The following is a 16,769-nucleotide window of genomic DNA, read 5'->3' on the forward strand; positions in this document are numbered from 1 at the left end:
GTCGGGTCACTTATGGCTCAGGGATCTCTGCACCGTGGTCTAAACATGCAACTGTATTGCAGCTGATCTGTGTTGAAGATCTTCTGCAACCAACAGTAAATTCCCTGTAAAAGTTCTGAGTATCCTATGTGACTGCTTTCTAATTCAGAAAATGTTGCATTCAACATATGGAAGTGTGGTATTAGACCTTCCTTTAGCAGATAAAAGAGAATTGATCACAAGCTATAAATCAATGACAGCTTTGATACCACTCTATTCTCTTCACTCCGGAATGTAAAGTACTAGTATATAGGCTTCATATTTTACATGGATAAATATAACAAAACTGAAAGCACTTGTGAGCCAACTAAGGGACTGACAGTATAGACAGTATTTTTAACAGAAAAATGTGAATGAAAATTGGAAATAATTTCAGGTAAGAGCTCCACACTTGAGAAAGAAGACCACCAACACTGAAAAATAACAACTTGCTGTAGAGGGGACAGAAACTGCTTGAGAAATAGCCGGATCAGTATCAAAACAAATGGAAGAAAGGAGGAGTTGATACAATGAATACTGACAAGTTAGAATAGCAAAGAACTGGACACAGCGAAAGAACATAAAGGGAGGTCTTTGGCTAGCAGAATTAAGTATGGTTAGACTTTTTTTACTATGTTGACTACTTGTTGCTAACCTGTTACAGGATGCAACAGTAGTATTTTTATTTGTCAAAGGTGGAAATCTTCAGTATATTTTCTTGTCCTATAGTTTGTACTGGACAAAACTAGCCATATTTGGCTAATAAATGGCATCATAAATGGTGACTTCTTTACATTTCAGCAGCGTCTTCAAAATATTTTAAGCAGCAGCTAAACTGAAGCATTTTTAAATGACTGAAAGTTAGTTCTATCGGAGTTCTGTAATAACAAAAAAAACACATAAAATTTTTGAGAGAATTTACCTGGAGAGATTAGGGGCATGGTAAAAGATCCAGATAATAGACCACGAGCGCAGAGTGATCTGATCACATGGTATACAGTGTATGGGCAAACAGTATGCATTTCAATATACCCAGTTCTATACTGAAGAAGGAATCTCAGTCACGCTTGTAGGGTAGTGGGCTTCCTTCTGGGACACAGTCACTGAGAAGGATTTAGGGGGTCAGAGACAGTCAGCTGAACACGAGCTTCCAGTGCAACCCTGTGGCCAGTAGGACTAATGCACTCCCCTGAAAACTGAAAAATCAGAATATCCAGCCGGAGTAAGCAAGGTCTGTTTACCTCTGTTTTGCACTGATACAACTGCTCTTGCCACATTGTTGTACACTGATGTCCTGGTGCCCACAATTCAAAATGGATGCTGATCAGCTGAGGAATCAGAGATGAACCCAATAAAGCTGATGGCCTGGGGGAAGAAGGATTGATGCTTTTAAACTGTTTGTTTTTTTGAAGAAAAAAAAAAATGAGAGGTGACTTGATCATAGCCTTATTACCTTCAAAGGAAACCGTAATTGAAAGTAGAGAGCCATTGAATTAAACTGGCAACTCTTATCACAGAATGCGGTGTCTGCAAGCTGAATCTGGACTAGACTAGAAATTAGGAACATGCGTTTTGGTAAGGAGCAAAGTTGAAAAGAGTCCAAAAGATTAGAAAGTGTGCAGTTTGCTCTTTCAGATGAATTATACTCTATTTCCATAACATTGTTAATTTTGTTTTCCTGTCTTTTAATACATCATTCTACCTTGCGTAATCAGCTGGTTTGGTTTCCAGTATTTTTTCTGGCACTTTTAAGGAACTGACAGCTTAGCCTTGAGAACAGTGTGGGTCCTGAGAAGGTACCGTACTGTCTGCATCATTGCTGATCTCCACCTCACCCGACTTTTAGAGAGCTTCAGGAAGTATGTCATTGGTCTGCGTGTACTGTGAATTCAGGGAAAACTTTATACACGTAGGTGTTGTGTGAAGTGCAGCGCGCTGACTTTTCCCTGTGCACCTCATGCAGATACTACCCTTCCTCGAGCTGCCTCTGTTCTTTCCCCGTATGTGCCGTGACTTCAGGGCACTGGCCTAGAAGATTTACACACAGGACAAAAGCAGTCTGTATCAAAAGAAAATTCTGTGTCATGGGTCTTGATATGATATTGGAATCATAATTTCTCTAGTCTATCAACATTACTGTCTAATTTGATGCATTTTGTATGGCTATAACAACAGCCAAAATCTAAGCAACAGAAGACACAGTTGAGAATAAGAAATTCTAGTATCTGCGATGATGGATGAATGAGCCACATTTTGTGTAAGTTTTGTTTGTAAATTTGTGTTTGATCTCAGCATGGTACTGAAAACTTTTTAATAGGTTTTTGAAAAGCAAAATACAAAAGTGCAATTACAATGTGAATGGTAAAATGGTAATTCATGTGAAAGTGGTACCTCCTTAATGAATTAATGCAGTCCTTGACAACAAAAACTGCCATCAGAACTTAAGATGAGACATCAATCAGAAAGAAATGCTTGTTTTTCAGATTCACAGGTTTGAAAAGCAGTGTTTGAAAAACGCTTTCTAAGTTTAACCAAAAAAAAAAAAAGCAATGATGACAGACTCTTATATAGCAACTTTTTGGGACCATTCCCATTATCCATCAGCAAAAAAGAACATTTGGCTTTAAAATGTATGAAATCAGCCTACTGGGAAAGATGCAACTCCAGACCTGCTGGTAACACATGGAGCCAGATGCACAAGTTGACCAGCGTGCAGCAATCAAAAAGCAGTGAGATGGAGCTGTCTGAGAATTCCCCTAACGCAGAAGAAATGTTGGCTAGTGTGGAACTTATACTGATATCTCACAAATCACTCTCATCTGCTCATCCTCATTGCAGAGAGTGATGCAGTGAGAGTATGATGCAGCAGAACACACTGATGCCTATACAGAGTTTAAGAATGATCCCAGAAGATTTGGTTACTCTGGAAAATGAGCCCCGTTTACGTTGTTATTTACATAGCTGGTGGAAATAAAAGCTGCTTTTAAGACTAATTAAACGCAGGCTTAGCATTAAGGGTATAATGATTTACAAAGCTGTTAACGTCTCTGTGTTTTCAGATATCAATGAATGTGAGAGATCTGACCTCTGTTCACCTCACGGGGAGTGTCTAAACACAGGTGGTTCCTACCAGTGCATATGTGAGCGGGGCTTTTCTGTGTCTGCGGATGGCCGAACATGCGAAGGTGAGACAAGTCACAGTAACACATTCCCATGGATTTGCTGTTATTGGTTGGGTGAGAAAAGTAGTCGTTTTGGGTCTAAAACCCAATTAGATAAACCACTGTTAACTCAGCAATGGGCCACCTAAGGGCCCTTTGCTCGTTTTTTTCCCCATAAATGCACAGGGTGCTGCGTTGCCTTTTGAATCATAAGTAGTATAATAGGAAATGTACAAAATCAGCAACAATAATGGAGTTGATGTTTGTTAAAAGCTGTGTTTTAAATTTCTTGATTTTTAATAATTTTGCTATCTTAACGTTGCATTATAGTTTCTGACCAAAAGAAATTAGTGAAAAAGGAGGAGTACTGACCTAACTATGACAAACAATGGCAAAGGAGGGAATGATATTTGTATGTTGAGATACATGAAACCAGTGGACATCTGTAATAACATGAAAATCTATTCATAGATGGGAAATTATTTCTGTCTTTAGCAAGGGTGGGGGGAGTAAACATATATAAAATGCATGTAAAGTGAGTTTGGAACTCTGGCTTCTGATAATTTTCAGTGTGTAAGACCTTCCCACCATAAATATTTAGGATAATTTAATTTAAAGCTTCTTAAGTGCATTAGCAGCAAACCTGAGCTACCCGAACATTCTCATTGCTGTGGGTAAGACAACAGAACCTTGCTTGTCGAGAGTTTGTTTTGGTTTTTTTTAAAGACGCAGATGAAGCATCCGTACAACAGAAGTAACTCCAGTGAGAAATTTTAGTAATATGCGATCTGTGATGGAACCTCAGGCATTCTGAAATGTCAGAAATGGAGTAAATAGCAGTAATTAGATCTTTACAGTGTAAAAGCCAGCTTATTCTTTGTACGTGTATGCAGGTATACTTACACAGGTATTTTTCATGTAAGGTTCTAAAAGCTGCTCCAGTAATAACACCGGTGAGAAACATCAACCAGGAGCCTAGAATTTAGGTGTAACTAGGGTTTTTATTTGGTTATAGCATGAGAATATATCCTGTTGCTAATGTGGTACGCATCACTTGCTAGTGGTGCTGCTCTCCTGCACTGAATTTAAAACAGGAGCCTTGAGCTCTGTGATACCAAGAAGTTAAGTGGCTTTGCATAGTCAGTGATGCTGACAGAAAAAAAAATTCCCCTAACTGGATGAAGAACGGCTGTTCTTGTGGATGAGAGGACTGTTCAAGACAAGAAGCCTTGTGGGAAAAGTTCAGAAGAGAAAAAAATTATATGGTAGTAGTTTGGCAGGGTGCATGCGGAGGAGAAGCGCTGAGCAGATGATAGCTCGGTGTTAAAACCTTCAGGTAGTGGGTCTCAAGCATCCAAGACAGAAGCAAGCTGTTCTCTATCCCGGAGTACAGGCCAGTAAATCCCTGTGCGATTGATTTTCATGGGCCAGCTCTTCCCGTAGTTCACTTGGGGATAGTGAAAAGGTTCTCCGCTCAGTGGGGGAGATGTGTTGCAACTTCTGTCTTGACTGTTGCATTTAGTCCCTCTACTTTTTCCAGAGGAAAAACAGCATTACAGTGTTCTGATGTGAGCGGGCATATGACCTGCCACATAGTTAGTAATATGGTACCTAATGAAATGAAATACACTATTGGCAAGAAACACTGATGTGAGGGAATAAGTGCTGTATGTTTAGATATAGCATGACATCAAACACACTATTTGTGTTTTAATTATTATTAACTTAAATCCTTCAGTATTTTTGGTGCTTTTTCCTCTCTAAACATTTACTTTATTTTGTAATCGGGGCATAAGTTGAAAGAAACATTCTCTTACTGCTGAGACAAGAGCCTGGTCAATATGCTAGAGAGAGCAAATCTGAATAACTCCAGTGATTGATGGACAAGGCAATATTTTGTGATTTCAAGTAATGGGGATAATTCCAAAGCATGTTCGTGGACTCTCTTGGCAGCGTGTATACATTTCACCCGGTGCTTAGGAAGGATATGGTTAAATATCTTTGATTTCTCTGCAAGAAAAGTAGTGGCAGGTGTTTTGCCTCACTGTTGAGCATAGCTAAAAAAAAAAGTGGTCAGAGAAGAATGCAGCCTGCTCTTAATAGAAATCAAACACTTTTTTCCAAACCAAAGTTAGAACACTTATTAACCTTGTGAAATCAAACTCTCAGAAATTAAAAAAGGCAGAACTGAATAGAAAGACAACTTGGGGGGAAAAAAAAAAGTTGGTGGCATCTAATTTTAGGGGATATATCAGAAACAATGACCCCTCTGTCTGGATCTCTGACAGTTAATACAGTAGCACAGTTCCCAGAGAAGGGTTACTGTCACATATGATGAAGTAGTACAAAGTTATTCTCCATTAGAACAAAAAAGCCAAACTTTTACTAAACAGAAGAGGATGAAGTCACAAGATCTTATTTCCAGAATTGTGAGTAGTTTTGGAACTTTTTGATGAAGAATAAAACAAGAAGTACAAAACCAGTTGAGCGTGCTTCACAAGTAATTGGTGGTGTGTATGGAATACAGATCAGACTTTATATTCAGTGCTTGGAAAAGTATTTTAATAGCTTGGCGAAGCAAGGGTACTTCTAGTCTTCTGAAGCAGCAGCACTCTTTTTCTACCATGATTAGTTTCTCCATTCTGTCATTTTAATAAAACAATTCTAGAGTTGAAAAAACTCATTCAAAGGGAGCACTGATGGTGTCAGCGTTAATATTTGTAGTGGTGTCAGCTTCATGCAAAAAGGCAAGACGAAACAAAAGGATCAGAAGCAAAAGGAACGTGTGACATTCCAGGTGCTGAGAAAGGATGCGGCTTCCAGACGCAGGAGCTACTGTTCATTATAGTAGGTGCCTCTGTGAATTTACTTCTAGTTAAGTGACTGAGAATAACTGTTTATATCATCAGAGAAAGAACCTGAGGAAATTTTGCTGGATTCAGACGTCTCTCTGTACCTGGGGAGCAGACTTTCCATATCCCCAGACTGTTTTTGTACGCGTTTGACTCGTTTTTTTGAAAAGTCAGAAACAACAACAACATAAAACATTTAAGAACCCCATGTGGTTCAGTGCTGGTATGGAGTTTTTATGGCCATTGGCCAAAGTAAATTGAACAGCTGTGGAGCCTGTGTCGTCTTCCAAGGTGTAGACAAACTTTTGTTGTACAGGGTGACATTCCACTGCCGGCTAGCCCCCAGCTCAGCAGTTTGGCTGTGCCAGGCTCTCAGAACAGGGGGCTCTCAGAGTGCTCCCTAGCTCCCTGCAGGCTCTCTGGGGATCCTGTAAAGGCAGTGTTTTACCCAGTTAGCTGCGAGTCAGTTGCTGGCAAAAACTCAAGTTAGAGGTTCTCTGATGCTTAAGTCAGTACCCTGCCCCAAGTGCCTCTTCCGTCTCCGTGTCCAGTCCCCTGTGTCTCTCAGTGGCTTCTTCGCTTTTCCTTCTCTGCTCCAAGCCCAGAGCTTCACTGCCTGCCATCAACAGGCACACCAAAAAAACTGACACGTCCCACCAGAGCTCTCTGACCTCTCCTCCTTCCTTTACCCTCACTTACCATCTTGTACCCTGTTGCTCCTGATGCACAGAGCATCCACAGATCGTTCTGTGATCAAAGAATAATTTATAAATCTGTATGCAAAGATGCTAGATTGTCCGTCATTTAAGGTGACTGCATACCTAAGAAGTCTGAAAATCAGGGAAACAAAGAGCAGAGCTGTCAACCATGCACAACTGTTGCCTCTGCCACCAGAGGCATTTTAAGAGAGTAGATGTTTGCTCTTACTGCACATCACAACCATAATTCTGCCCATGTAGGGAAGACAAGGCAACTTTAGGAAGAGGGTATGGTAAATCTAGGACTTCTTTTGGGGCACAGTATTATCTATTACATGGAGTAAATTTTATGCAGTAGACAGCTTCACCAAATCTCTGGTTAAATACTGAAGTGAGAAAGCCCAGGATTCTGCCAAACATGGATTCGAGTATGCATCGGCAGAGTGTGCCCCTGTGAGCTACCTCCTTGTTTCACAAGGAATAACCACAGACTTCACCAGCCTTCTCACCTTGGCTGATAGAGGTGCTTTAGGGCATCAACTATGTCTTATCTGGATGCTGGCTAGAGAAGTATGAACACAAAGGGAAAAACAAGAATCTCTTTCTTACCCGCATCTTCGCAACGTTGGAATGACCATCCAGCATTATTGCCTCTAGATGGCCAAAGTCTTCATTCAAATATTAATTTTTCTAATTCTCTCATGACAGTGATTTTTATGTATGAGTGTTACGGGCAGCCCTGGAAGTCTCAGAATCACAGCTCTGTTCTCCTAAGCACTGTCCAGAAGTGTTGTAGGAAACAGTTCCTCTTCCAGACACTTTGCCATGGAAGTAGCTTTCAGTGAGATTCAGCTGTCCCGCCTGAGATTAAGCATGCCTTCATCGTGTTCAGGTTGGCAGAAAACAGGAACATGGTGTTGAGCTGAATAGGAGAGCGCTTGAGCGCACATGTGTTTTGCCTTTCTTTAGATCCTGATGATGTTAGATCAAAGGAGTTTTGATTAAAGCAGGCAGCACTGAGTCATAGATTCTAAAACAGGTCGTAATTACAGAGAACTGCTTTAGTCACTGCGTAGACATAGGATGTATTAGTTTCATACTTAGTTTTCCCTTTGCTTTGTCTCCATATAGCAAGAGAATCACCGATTACAAGCCTTGTGCTTTACAGGGGGATTAAAGAAACAAATGCCCTTTCCGGCTATAAAACAGGAGTCCTTTGAGTGAGCTGTCTAGACAAGGAAAAATATTTGGTGCTTGGACCTTCTCTGTAATTTCCCACACACTGAAAGATCCAGTCATGTTCGAACTGTGTACTTTTTAAAAACAAAACCGTCTTCTGTGGCTATATTATATACTAAATTAGGACACTTGCTACAATCACAACTTTTGCTTCTGCCGCTTTTTAGTCAATGACCTTAGTTTGCCTTTGGAGAACCAGCTGTGTGATCTATTCCCCTATCTATTTCCTTTAACGTTTAGCTATCAAGTAAGAGAAATACTGTAATTTAGGTAATTCTAAAATCCCCAGTTGTCACTTCTTCTGTCTAGGCTTTTAACACAGTAACTGTCCTGTGGCTCAGGAACTTTTGTTATTAAACTATAGCTGGCCACTGAAAATACAAACACTGCATTACTGTCTGTTGTCTTAAATTCCTGGCTCTCAATCCACCATTGTTTACTCATTTTTAATACCTTTTGTTATCAGGGTTTTCTGAATAAGAGAAGGAGTATTCAGATTTTTTGACCAGATAGGTGAAACTCTTGACAATCATATGAAACTAAATATTAAAATAAAATACGTTATGCAGATATAATGCACAGCAGCAAGAAGGAGGGACCAGAAAAACACAACTGTAAATAATTTGTATCTTCTTCCTCCCAGAAACTCCATATGCATCTTTTTATAATTATGTCATGATTGTGACTGGAAAAGGAAATACTTGACCTTTCACCTTTGACAGTGCCATTAATACAGATATGTTGCTTATTCCTGTTGCTGAATTAATTCTATTAGGAAGCGTTTGTGGTAGGTTTCAGTAAGTTCAGCATGCAGAAACCACCCAAATTTTCATATTCAGTTCCTTGAGAATAAGCATGCTAGCTATTGTATTATTTGCCAAATAACCCTTTCTAACATAAATTCCTTCAATATTTTCCTTTGTTTAATAAATCAAGATACAAAGACCATTAAAACCTTGATTGACAAAACCAACAAACCAAATAAATTATTCTGTCAGTTCCATCTTCAAGTACTTTTTTATAATTATAAGTTATACTCATATATGTCTCCTAGATTTTGGTGCATGTAGTACATAAAATTTTTGCATGAACTTTGTATTTTAGCTGAAGGTTGTTAACCAGTGGATCAGTTCAGTAGGAGAAGAGGTGAGTTTTCCATCACTTAAACATCCTAACGTGAAATTAGATGCTTTTCTGAAAAAGATGTTAAAATTCCACAATTTACTCCATTGGTACCGAAATTGCCAGAGACAGTTTTCTAACCTATTTAAGAGATTGTAGATAGTCTCTTCTGGCCTTACAAATCTATATGCGATTCTACACCTGTTCAAACCCCAACCACAGAACATAGGAAAAGCTGGTTTTCAAGACCCCAAAAAAGCCTCTCCCTGAGACAGACAGGAGCATGTGTGGGTGAATTTGAGCACTTGGGGGGCAAGGGGGCAGCACACTGGGTAACCTGCGTGGGCAGTAATGACGTGCTGCTCAGATCTGGGGGAGCTTGGGGAGCTGCGACCACGTGGTTCGAAGACGAATTCCCTTTCAGCTGAGCATAAGACATAATTTAAAAGTAACAATGTCCTTGCTCGGTGAGCACTGTCAGGAGAAGGGGATGCTTTCTAGGCCTTTGTTTGACAAAGCTCTGAAGAGCTGGAGGCGTAGACAGGACTACGCTTGACACCAAAGAGCAGTGCTGCTCACATGGTCAAAGCAGCCCTTTGCCTGTGGCAATGCAGGATTCAGTCCCACCAGCTCTTTAGTTCAGCGAGTGCCTAAGGCCTTCACTGGAGGTAGGATCATGGCCGGCTCCATCACATGAAGGTCTACTCTAATGTGCAGAATTAATGATAGCTAGTACCCAGATAAATCAAAAGTAAATCACTTTATTCACCATTTAAAATGTAATTACCCCGAGGCACAGTGCAGAAGGTAATTCCAAGTGGACAGCAACCTTACTTAACAGTCATAATGGTTTCTAGGAAAGAAATACAGCAATAATCTCTTTGCTTCAAACTGCAGAGGAATTTAGAAGGCAGAAGGTACTAATCCTAGTATCCTGGCAGGTTCCCAGTTTCAGTTAATGTTCCTCCTCCTGAAAAACACACCGTGACATCTTTAATGACCACAGATGGTCAGGGCCTTGGGTTTAGGTCTTACTTTGAGTCAAGATAAAAATAACATGTTCCTAGCACTTGTAATACACTTACAAAAATAAACCACGGCCTGCCACAAGCAGCTCTGCTTCGGTATAGGCTGATGGGCAGCTGAGTAAAGAACAGACTTACTCATACAAGTGATTCTCACTTGTAAGTCCAGCAAACCACAAACGGGAACTACAAATGAAAGGGCCAGTACAGAAAGCCTGCAGGCATTGTAATTACTTTGCCTACCTGAGTAAGATTATTCACATGTGTAAATTTACAGGATTAAAGCCAGAAGGCTCCGTCCACAGATACTTACCACTTACACCTACACCATGAAACTCTCTTCTGTGCTGAGAGCCAGAATGAGATCTGTGCAGCACTTCTGCACAATGGATGCAGCCATGCCCTTCAACTCTTCTTGTAGGCACAGTCGGTTCAGTTTCAACGTGTTGTTGACTGTATAATGCTACACTGGTAGAATCTGTAAGTCAGTAAGAGAGATGGTCATATTTAAACTATGTCTTACTCTGTGGTGTGTAGCATCATGCCGTGATTGGCAAATTTGATGAAACAGATGGGAGTTGACCAAAACCTTTGTCTGACTAAGATATTTCCTGTGAAGTTAACACTGAAACAATTTCTTGAATTGTACGTGCGCTTACATTAAATTTTTGTCTTGTCCTTTGTGTTTTCCTCCCCAGTGTATAGAGGGACATCGCCACATCTGCTTGCAAAAATGGCCCGTCTGTTGTTCTTCTGCACTCTTCATAAATGTCTGCTTTTGCCTGTCTGATGTTAAAATTCTTCCTTGCAGATGTTGATGAATGTGCAAACGGCACAATATGTGGCAGTCACGGGTTCTGTGAAAATATGGATGGCTCCTACCGCTGCCTCTGTTACCAAGGATATCAGGACCCACAGGATGGGCAGGGGTGTACGGGTGAGTTCTTAGGTGCAAGAGTCATTCCTGCAAGGTTCTAGTGAGCAAAAAGCAGCATACAAGCAAAATGCCTTTCTTCACAAGAACATTTTTGTTCTCTGTCATTTTTTGTTACGGTTGTACCACTTACTAGTAAAATAAGGTTGAGCTGTGCTTTACTCACTGAACTTTGTGCCAGATGGAAACTTAGCTGTGTATCTGTTTAATGAGAACCTGCTATTAGGATTGAATGGAAACCAACAGCAGGTAAGCTGAGCCACTCATTTTATCTCTTTTTTAAAAAAAAGCAATCCCACTATTTCTGCACATCAGGACCACTCACAAATATAAATCATAATCGATTGAATTTAATACTTTAGCCTATTTAAATGCAACATCTGTTTAGTTTCTTAGCTGAATAACCAGAACTCTGCACTACCCCCTACAGGAAATAACGTCTGGCATGTGGTACGGCCACTCTGAATTAGGTGGCACATACCTCCCTAGGCCCATCGTATTTGAACAGATTTTAACATTGGCTTCAAGCTCCAGGGAAGACACCTATCCCCATGAAAAGATGTGGGATTTTTGTAAATGTTAAATACTGCACACTTCTCTTGTGTGTAATAGGTTCCCAGATCTGTTGCTAATAGTGATGGTTGGACTTCAGAACCAGCTGAGGCAGCACAAGTTTCTATTATAAAATTAATACCAGATCAAGGAAAGGTACTCATTAAGCAATTTCTTCACGCTAGACTCAGGATGAAACACATTTACCAGGAACAGAGACCTAAACGGAATACCAAACAGAGAGGAGGAGTTAAGTTTTACAGAAGTGTTTCTATGTGTTTTCTAATATATTAAACAGTTTTATTACAAAATTCTTTATGTTATTTGGCACTTAGTTTGCAAGACACCAATGCAAATTTTTGCATACATTGACTTTTCACAGATGAAAACAAATGAAGCAAAGAAAGGGGAAAAAAAGGCAAGCAAAAGCTGGTGTGAAACTAAATTTAATTTTGAGTTGCCAGTGTAGTGATTCTGCACCACAAAATAAAGTCTTAGGGTTTTTTTCTTGTATACACTATATAATATAAAATTTTTAAAAAACCCAACATATAAATTTTGATGCCAATTATCTACCAAAACAGTTTTAGGAAAAGGTAAGTCTCTTTAGTTCCTGGCCAGGCAATGTTCCCCAAAGAAGATTTAATCCTTATTACAGGAATACAGTAAAAACATAAAGAAAAACCTAAGTACATTTTAAAAGTGCTGAGCAAACGATAAGTTTAAATGCGTATTTATATAAAAATACACAAAAATCAACATTCAGTCATATGATTAGATATTCATTCTTGCTGGGTAAGAGGTAAAAAGGATAAACCATTGCCTCACAAGTTATACTTTAGACCACACTCAATTATAGATATTTCTGAATTTTGATAATTATGTGAAAATTACGATTTTCAGATTCTGTCATTAGTAAGCAGATTTTCAAACATAAACTTTAGCAACTGAAAAGAGACTAAACTTAAGTGATCCCAACAGTATTTGATAATCCTTGTTTAAAGAGCAGACAACCCTCCCATCAATCAAAAAAGCATTTCAGGGGAGACGAGTTAGGTATATGGAATCCAAGTTAAAAATATGTGGGGTTTTGGGGAATGGATATTTGCAGTGTTTGACAGGGTCTCCCTGGGTGACCTGGGCATAACCCTTGTGGGTTCCAGAGCAGCCTGTGAGGCTGTGCGTACAAGAGGCCTGTGGTGGCAGTGGAGCTGGGGATCTCACTGTTCAGTGGATGTTCATGAGGAAAATGGGATTCTGAGGAGCGAAGGGAATTCTCTTTTCACAGTGCAGTCTGAATCTCACCAAAACCTACTCATTTTGCTCCTTAAAGTCAGTGGAAGTTTGATAATTAAGTTAAGAAAACAAATGACATGAGTCTGAATCTTAAATCCCAAGAAAAGGGTACAAAGAAAAGCAAGTATTTAAAAATGAAAAAGAAACCCAAAAAACTGAAAAAAAGGAGAGCCAGTGTTCTGATCTACAAGTAGCACCTAATCAGCACCAGTAGTCTATAAAGTGTACTGTGGCTTTCAGGGGCCTTTGTTTCAAAGGACTGACTACTAGTTTATGAATCCACTTAGGTATTAGTGAGTTTTTAATCCTTCCCCCGAGATCACATCTGTAATCTGGCAGACAATATTGGCACAGATACAACAGATAAAAGAACAAACTGTCAGTAATGGGTCTGAATTGATTTATGTTTTGGATTTTTTCCCCAGATGTGAATGAATGTGAAATGCTGAGCGGAGTATGTGGTGAAGCCCTCTGCGAAAATGTCGACGGTTCTTTCCTGTGCCTGTGCTCTGATGAAAACCAGGAATATGATCCGATGACTGGACAGTGTCGCTTCCGTACCTCACCAGGTAAAATGCCAGCAGATTTTTGCACGCTTGGCATGATTTCCACTGCATATGTAACCAACTGAAAGGTACAGTTGGTTTAAATGTTGGTGTTGCTTTAACTACAAAAGAAAACTTTAAAACTTTGTCTCCTTGAAAGTGCGTGCATGAGAAGAGGCGTTTCTTGGATGGAATATGTTATCAGTGAATCATTAGCAGTGAAAATATAGCAGAAACACCTTCTAAATTTTATACACCAACAGACTTGGCAGTAATAATGAACAGTTAGAGCAGTTAAGAGTAAACAATCTCTTGTTTGCTGTACTGTAGCAACAAAATGTGATATGGCCTGAATGATTTTACTTTTTTGTTGAATTTTTTACAAACGTCCACTAGTATGCTTGGGCAATACCTCTTAGCATTTATCTAGTACTAATGTAAGTCCTTGGAAAAGGTAGCTGGGAAGGCAAAAAAACAAAGCACTGAGTTGTTGTCAGTCTCTTTGAGTGCCTGTTTGAGTGCCCTTGCCTGTTTTACTCCATCTTTTGTCCTGTTTTTTCCTAGTAGTCCATTGTACTGGATTTGTGAGCTTTTGTTATCAGGTGTTTTGGGTGTTGCAAATACTGCTGGAAATAGGGTCATTAAAAATTAGTTTAGAACTCTTAAAGTTGCCCCCACATTTCTATGCTGCTCCAGTCTGGGGGAAGGAACAGGCCCACAATAAGGAGCAACAGAGCACAAGAAATGAAGGGATTTACTTGCACAGCTGTTTTTCTCCTCCAGAATGCAAATCTTGTTTTTTTTCTTATTTTGTTCTTACACTGCAGGCTGATCTAGCTTCCCGAAAGCTTTAGAATAACTGGCTGTAGTGCCAGGGTGCAGACTCTACAGCTTACAAGGCTGTGGCTATTCTCTCCTATCACTCACAGTCTTTCAGACTTGTAAAGAAGGCTGAAATAGCTGTGATCTAATTGCAACGAGTATTTAGGTCACTGAATGTAGCACTCAGCACTCAAGAAGCTGCCTGTGAAATATCATTAACAGCTGATTGACAAACTGAAGCCTTTGCAAAACCTTGTGAGAAAGATTTAGGCTTACAGGAGCTTGTTTTATGAAGGAGGAATGGAGAAAAGTAAGATGGCTGAGGCAGCAGAGCAATGCCCAGTGGTACTGCCACCATTCCCGTTTGGAAGGAAAAATACTGCAGTACCTTTCCACCATGAAGCAGATTAGCTTAAATACCCACTGATGATAACTGAAGTAGCAGCATTTAAAATTCTTCCTTGAATTTATGAAGGAAGAATGCTTAAAGTATATTAATCAAGATTTGCAGGAAACGTGATCGAAGTCATCTTTGTTTTGGTACTATGAGGAGGTAATACTTGGGAGAATTCAGCTACTTGTTAAAACAAAACCAAAGCTAAAGAAACTAGCAGAAGACCTGAGGCCATGTAAAAAGAAGTCATGTCCAGGGAGCATTCAAGAATATACCCAGACGTTACTGGGGAGGGAGGGGATGAAGAACCCAGTGTGGCTTCTTGTGCTGTCAACAGATGAATACTCTACTGTTAGTACTAACTCCATTTTGTTGTCACCGGTGAACACAGCTTTACTGTGATCTGTTTGGAAAGAACCCATTCTTCCTTCCCCTCCAGCCTTCATCAGGCCCTAACAAACCATGTGCTTCACCTTTGTCTCTTCTCTGATAAATGTCATCAAGGAGGAAGAGCTCACATAGAGACCAGAAGACATGCAAATTAGGACCGTGAGATGTACTTTACACCACAGGCTTTTGAACTAGAATAAGGAAAAGTGGCAGTACTAGGAACAAGAGATATCGCTATTTATTCTCTTTTCTTCCAAAGTAAAAGGAGGAAAGTATTGTTGTTAGTTCTTCTTAAAAAGGATTCTGGCTTTCCTGTACATCCTGCAGCCTTGCTGGGTTGTTTTTTTTTTTCTCTTATCAGTTGGCTTCTGTTTCTCAAAACCTCAGAGACTGACCAGCCAAGTGGTCACAATGCCCCATGTACCTCTGGATTTGGCATTTCCGGAGCTGACAATACACACTTCATTCTTCTACATCTGCTTACTTTGCTTGTTCCTATTTTGTTCTGGGAAGCAGTGGGTGGCCCTTGTGCACCTGTCAGCTGAGGAGAGAACAAAACCAGTCTTTTCCTCCCCATTTGTAAGTGGCATAAGCACCATGTAGTCACTGCAGGATGAGCAAATAACAGCTATGTTGGTTTGCCCAAGGATGAGTACTTCAGCCTCCCCCGAGACCAGCTGCAGCATGATCATATAGGAATAGCATGCGATCTCTCTGCAAAGAGCAGTGGAATAGGCACACATCTTCTGGCTTTGACAAGCCATGTACCCGAGGCAGGCACGGTGCTTTGAGAGCTCCTACGGTGCTTGTGGACATCATCTGTCAGCATTAGCTTGCATCATGCCTATTTTTGGAAAGGAAGACTATAATCTGCATTATCCTGTTGCAGATATCTATAGTTCATTATCGTTTACTCAGCTTTTGCTTATTTCTCATTTTGTATTTTTGTGCATAAAGAAACGTTCATCCCCCTCGCATCAAGTGGAAATAGGTGAAGATTGTTCAAATGTTAACCAAATGTGGGAACTTTTTTTCATGTGGTTAGAGGCTGCTAGTGTTGTGGAATGGGGTGTGTTCACACTTTTCTTTACTTGCCATTAGGACTCTCGAGACTTCCTTCTATTTACATTTTACTTGGTGGAAATTCATCTATTGTTAGCTGTGTCCTGAAACAATCCTCTCAGTGTATGTATCAGGAATTCTAGCCCATATTGTCATGTTCCAGTAACAAAACAAAAAAAGTAATTGTGCAAGGTTTGATTGTCTTATTCCCCTTCTCTCTGCCCTGTCGTTCACAAAATGTAGAAAGTGCTTCAAAAGGAAGAAAAGATAAAGGAGGAAAGAATTCCCTTTTGTATTAGATGAAACTTTGCTGTTACATTCTTTGTACCTAAGAGTGAAAAAAAAGCCTGGTTTGGGTTGAAGTCTTCTCATTTATTCTTTTAACAAGCCATTTATGATGAATTTCTAGCAAGTATAACAAGCTGAATGCAGCTTGAGTAATAATCCGTATTAACATGGTTTTGTTTCTACATAAGAAAAAATGCATGTTCTAGTATAAATCTAAATTATTAATAGATACTAATAAATTACTAATATCTCTTATTGCATTGAATTCAGAAGCTATAAAGGGCAGTACATATTTGGAGATTATAATAGGTATGATTTAAAATATGAATCATAAACAAAAGCATGTGTGTAAACATAAGCATATCAGCAGG

General features: G+C 39.7%; 1 protein-coding gene across 1 annotated transcript in view; it reads left to right on the top strand.

Annotated features, from left to right (window-relative positions):
• Positions 1-3,077: 3,077 nt before the first annotated feature.
• LOC104620354 (latent-transforming growth factor beta-binding protein 1-like) overlaps positions 3,078-16,769 on the top strand; it is a gene marked incomplete at its 5' end in the record, with an annotated part of 43,777 nt that continues 30,085 nt past the window's right edge. The window contains 3 exons of the mRNA XM_010286545.1: positions 3,078-3,203; positions 10,927-11,052; positions 13,323-13,466. Coding sequence (XP_010284847.1) covers positions 3,078-3,203; positions 10,927-11,052; positions 13,323-13,466 — 396 coding nt within the window. The remainder of the gene's footprint in view (positions 3,204-10,926; positions 11,053-13,322; positions 13,467-16,769) is intronic.

Source organism: Phaethon lepturus, unplaced genomic scaffold (genome assembly GCF_000687285.1).
Source record: "Phaethon lepturus isolate BGI_N335 unplaced genomic scaffold, ASM68728v1 scaffold34144, whole genome shotgun sequence".
NCBI classification, from domain to species: Eukaryota; Metazoa; Chordata; class Aves; order Phaethontiformes; family Phaethontidae; genus Phaethon; species Phaethon lepturus.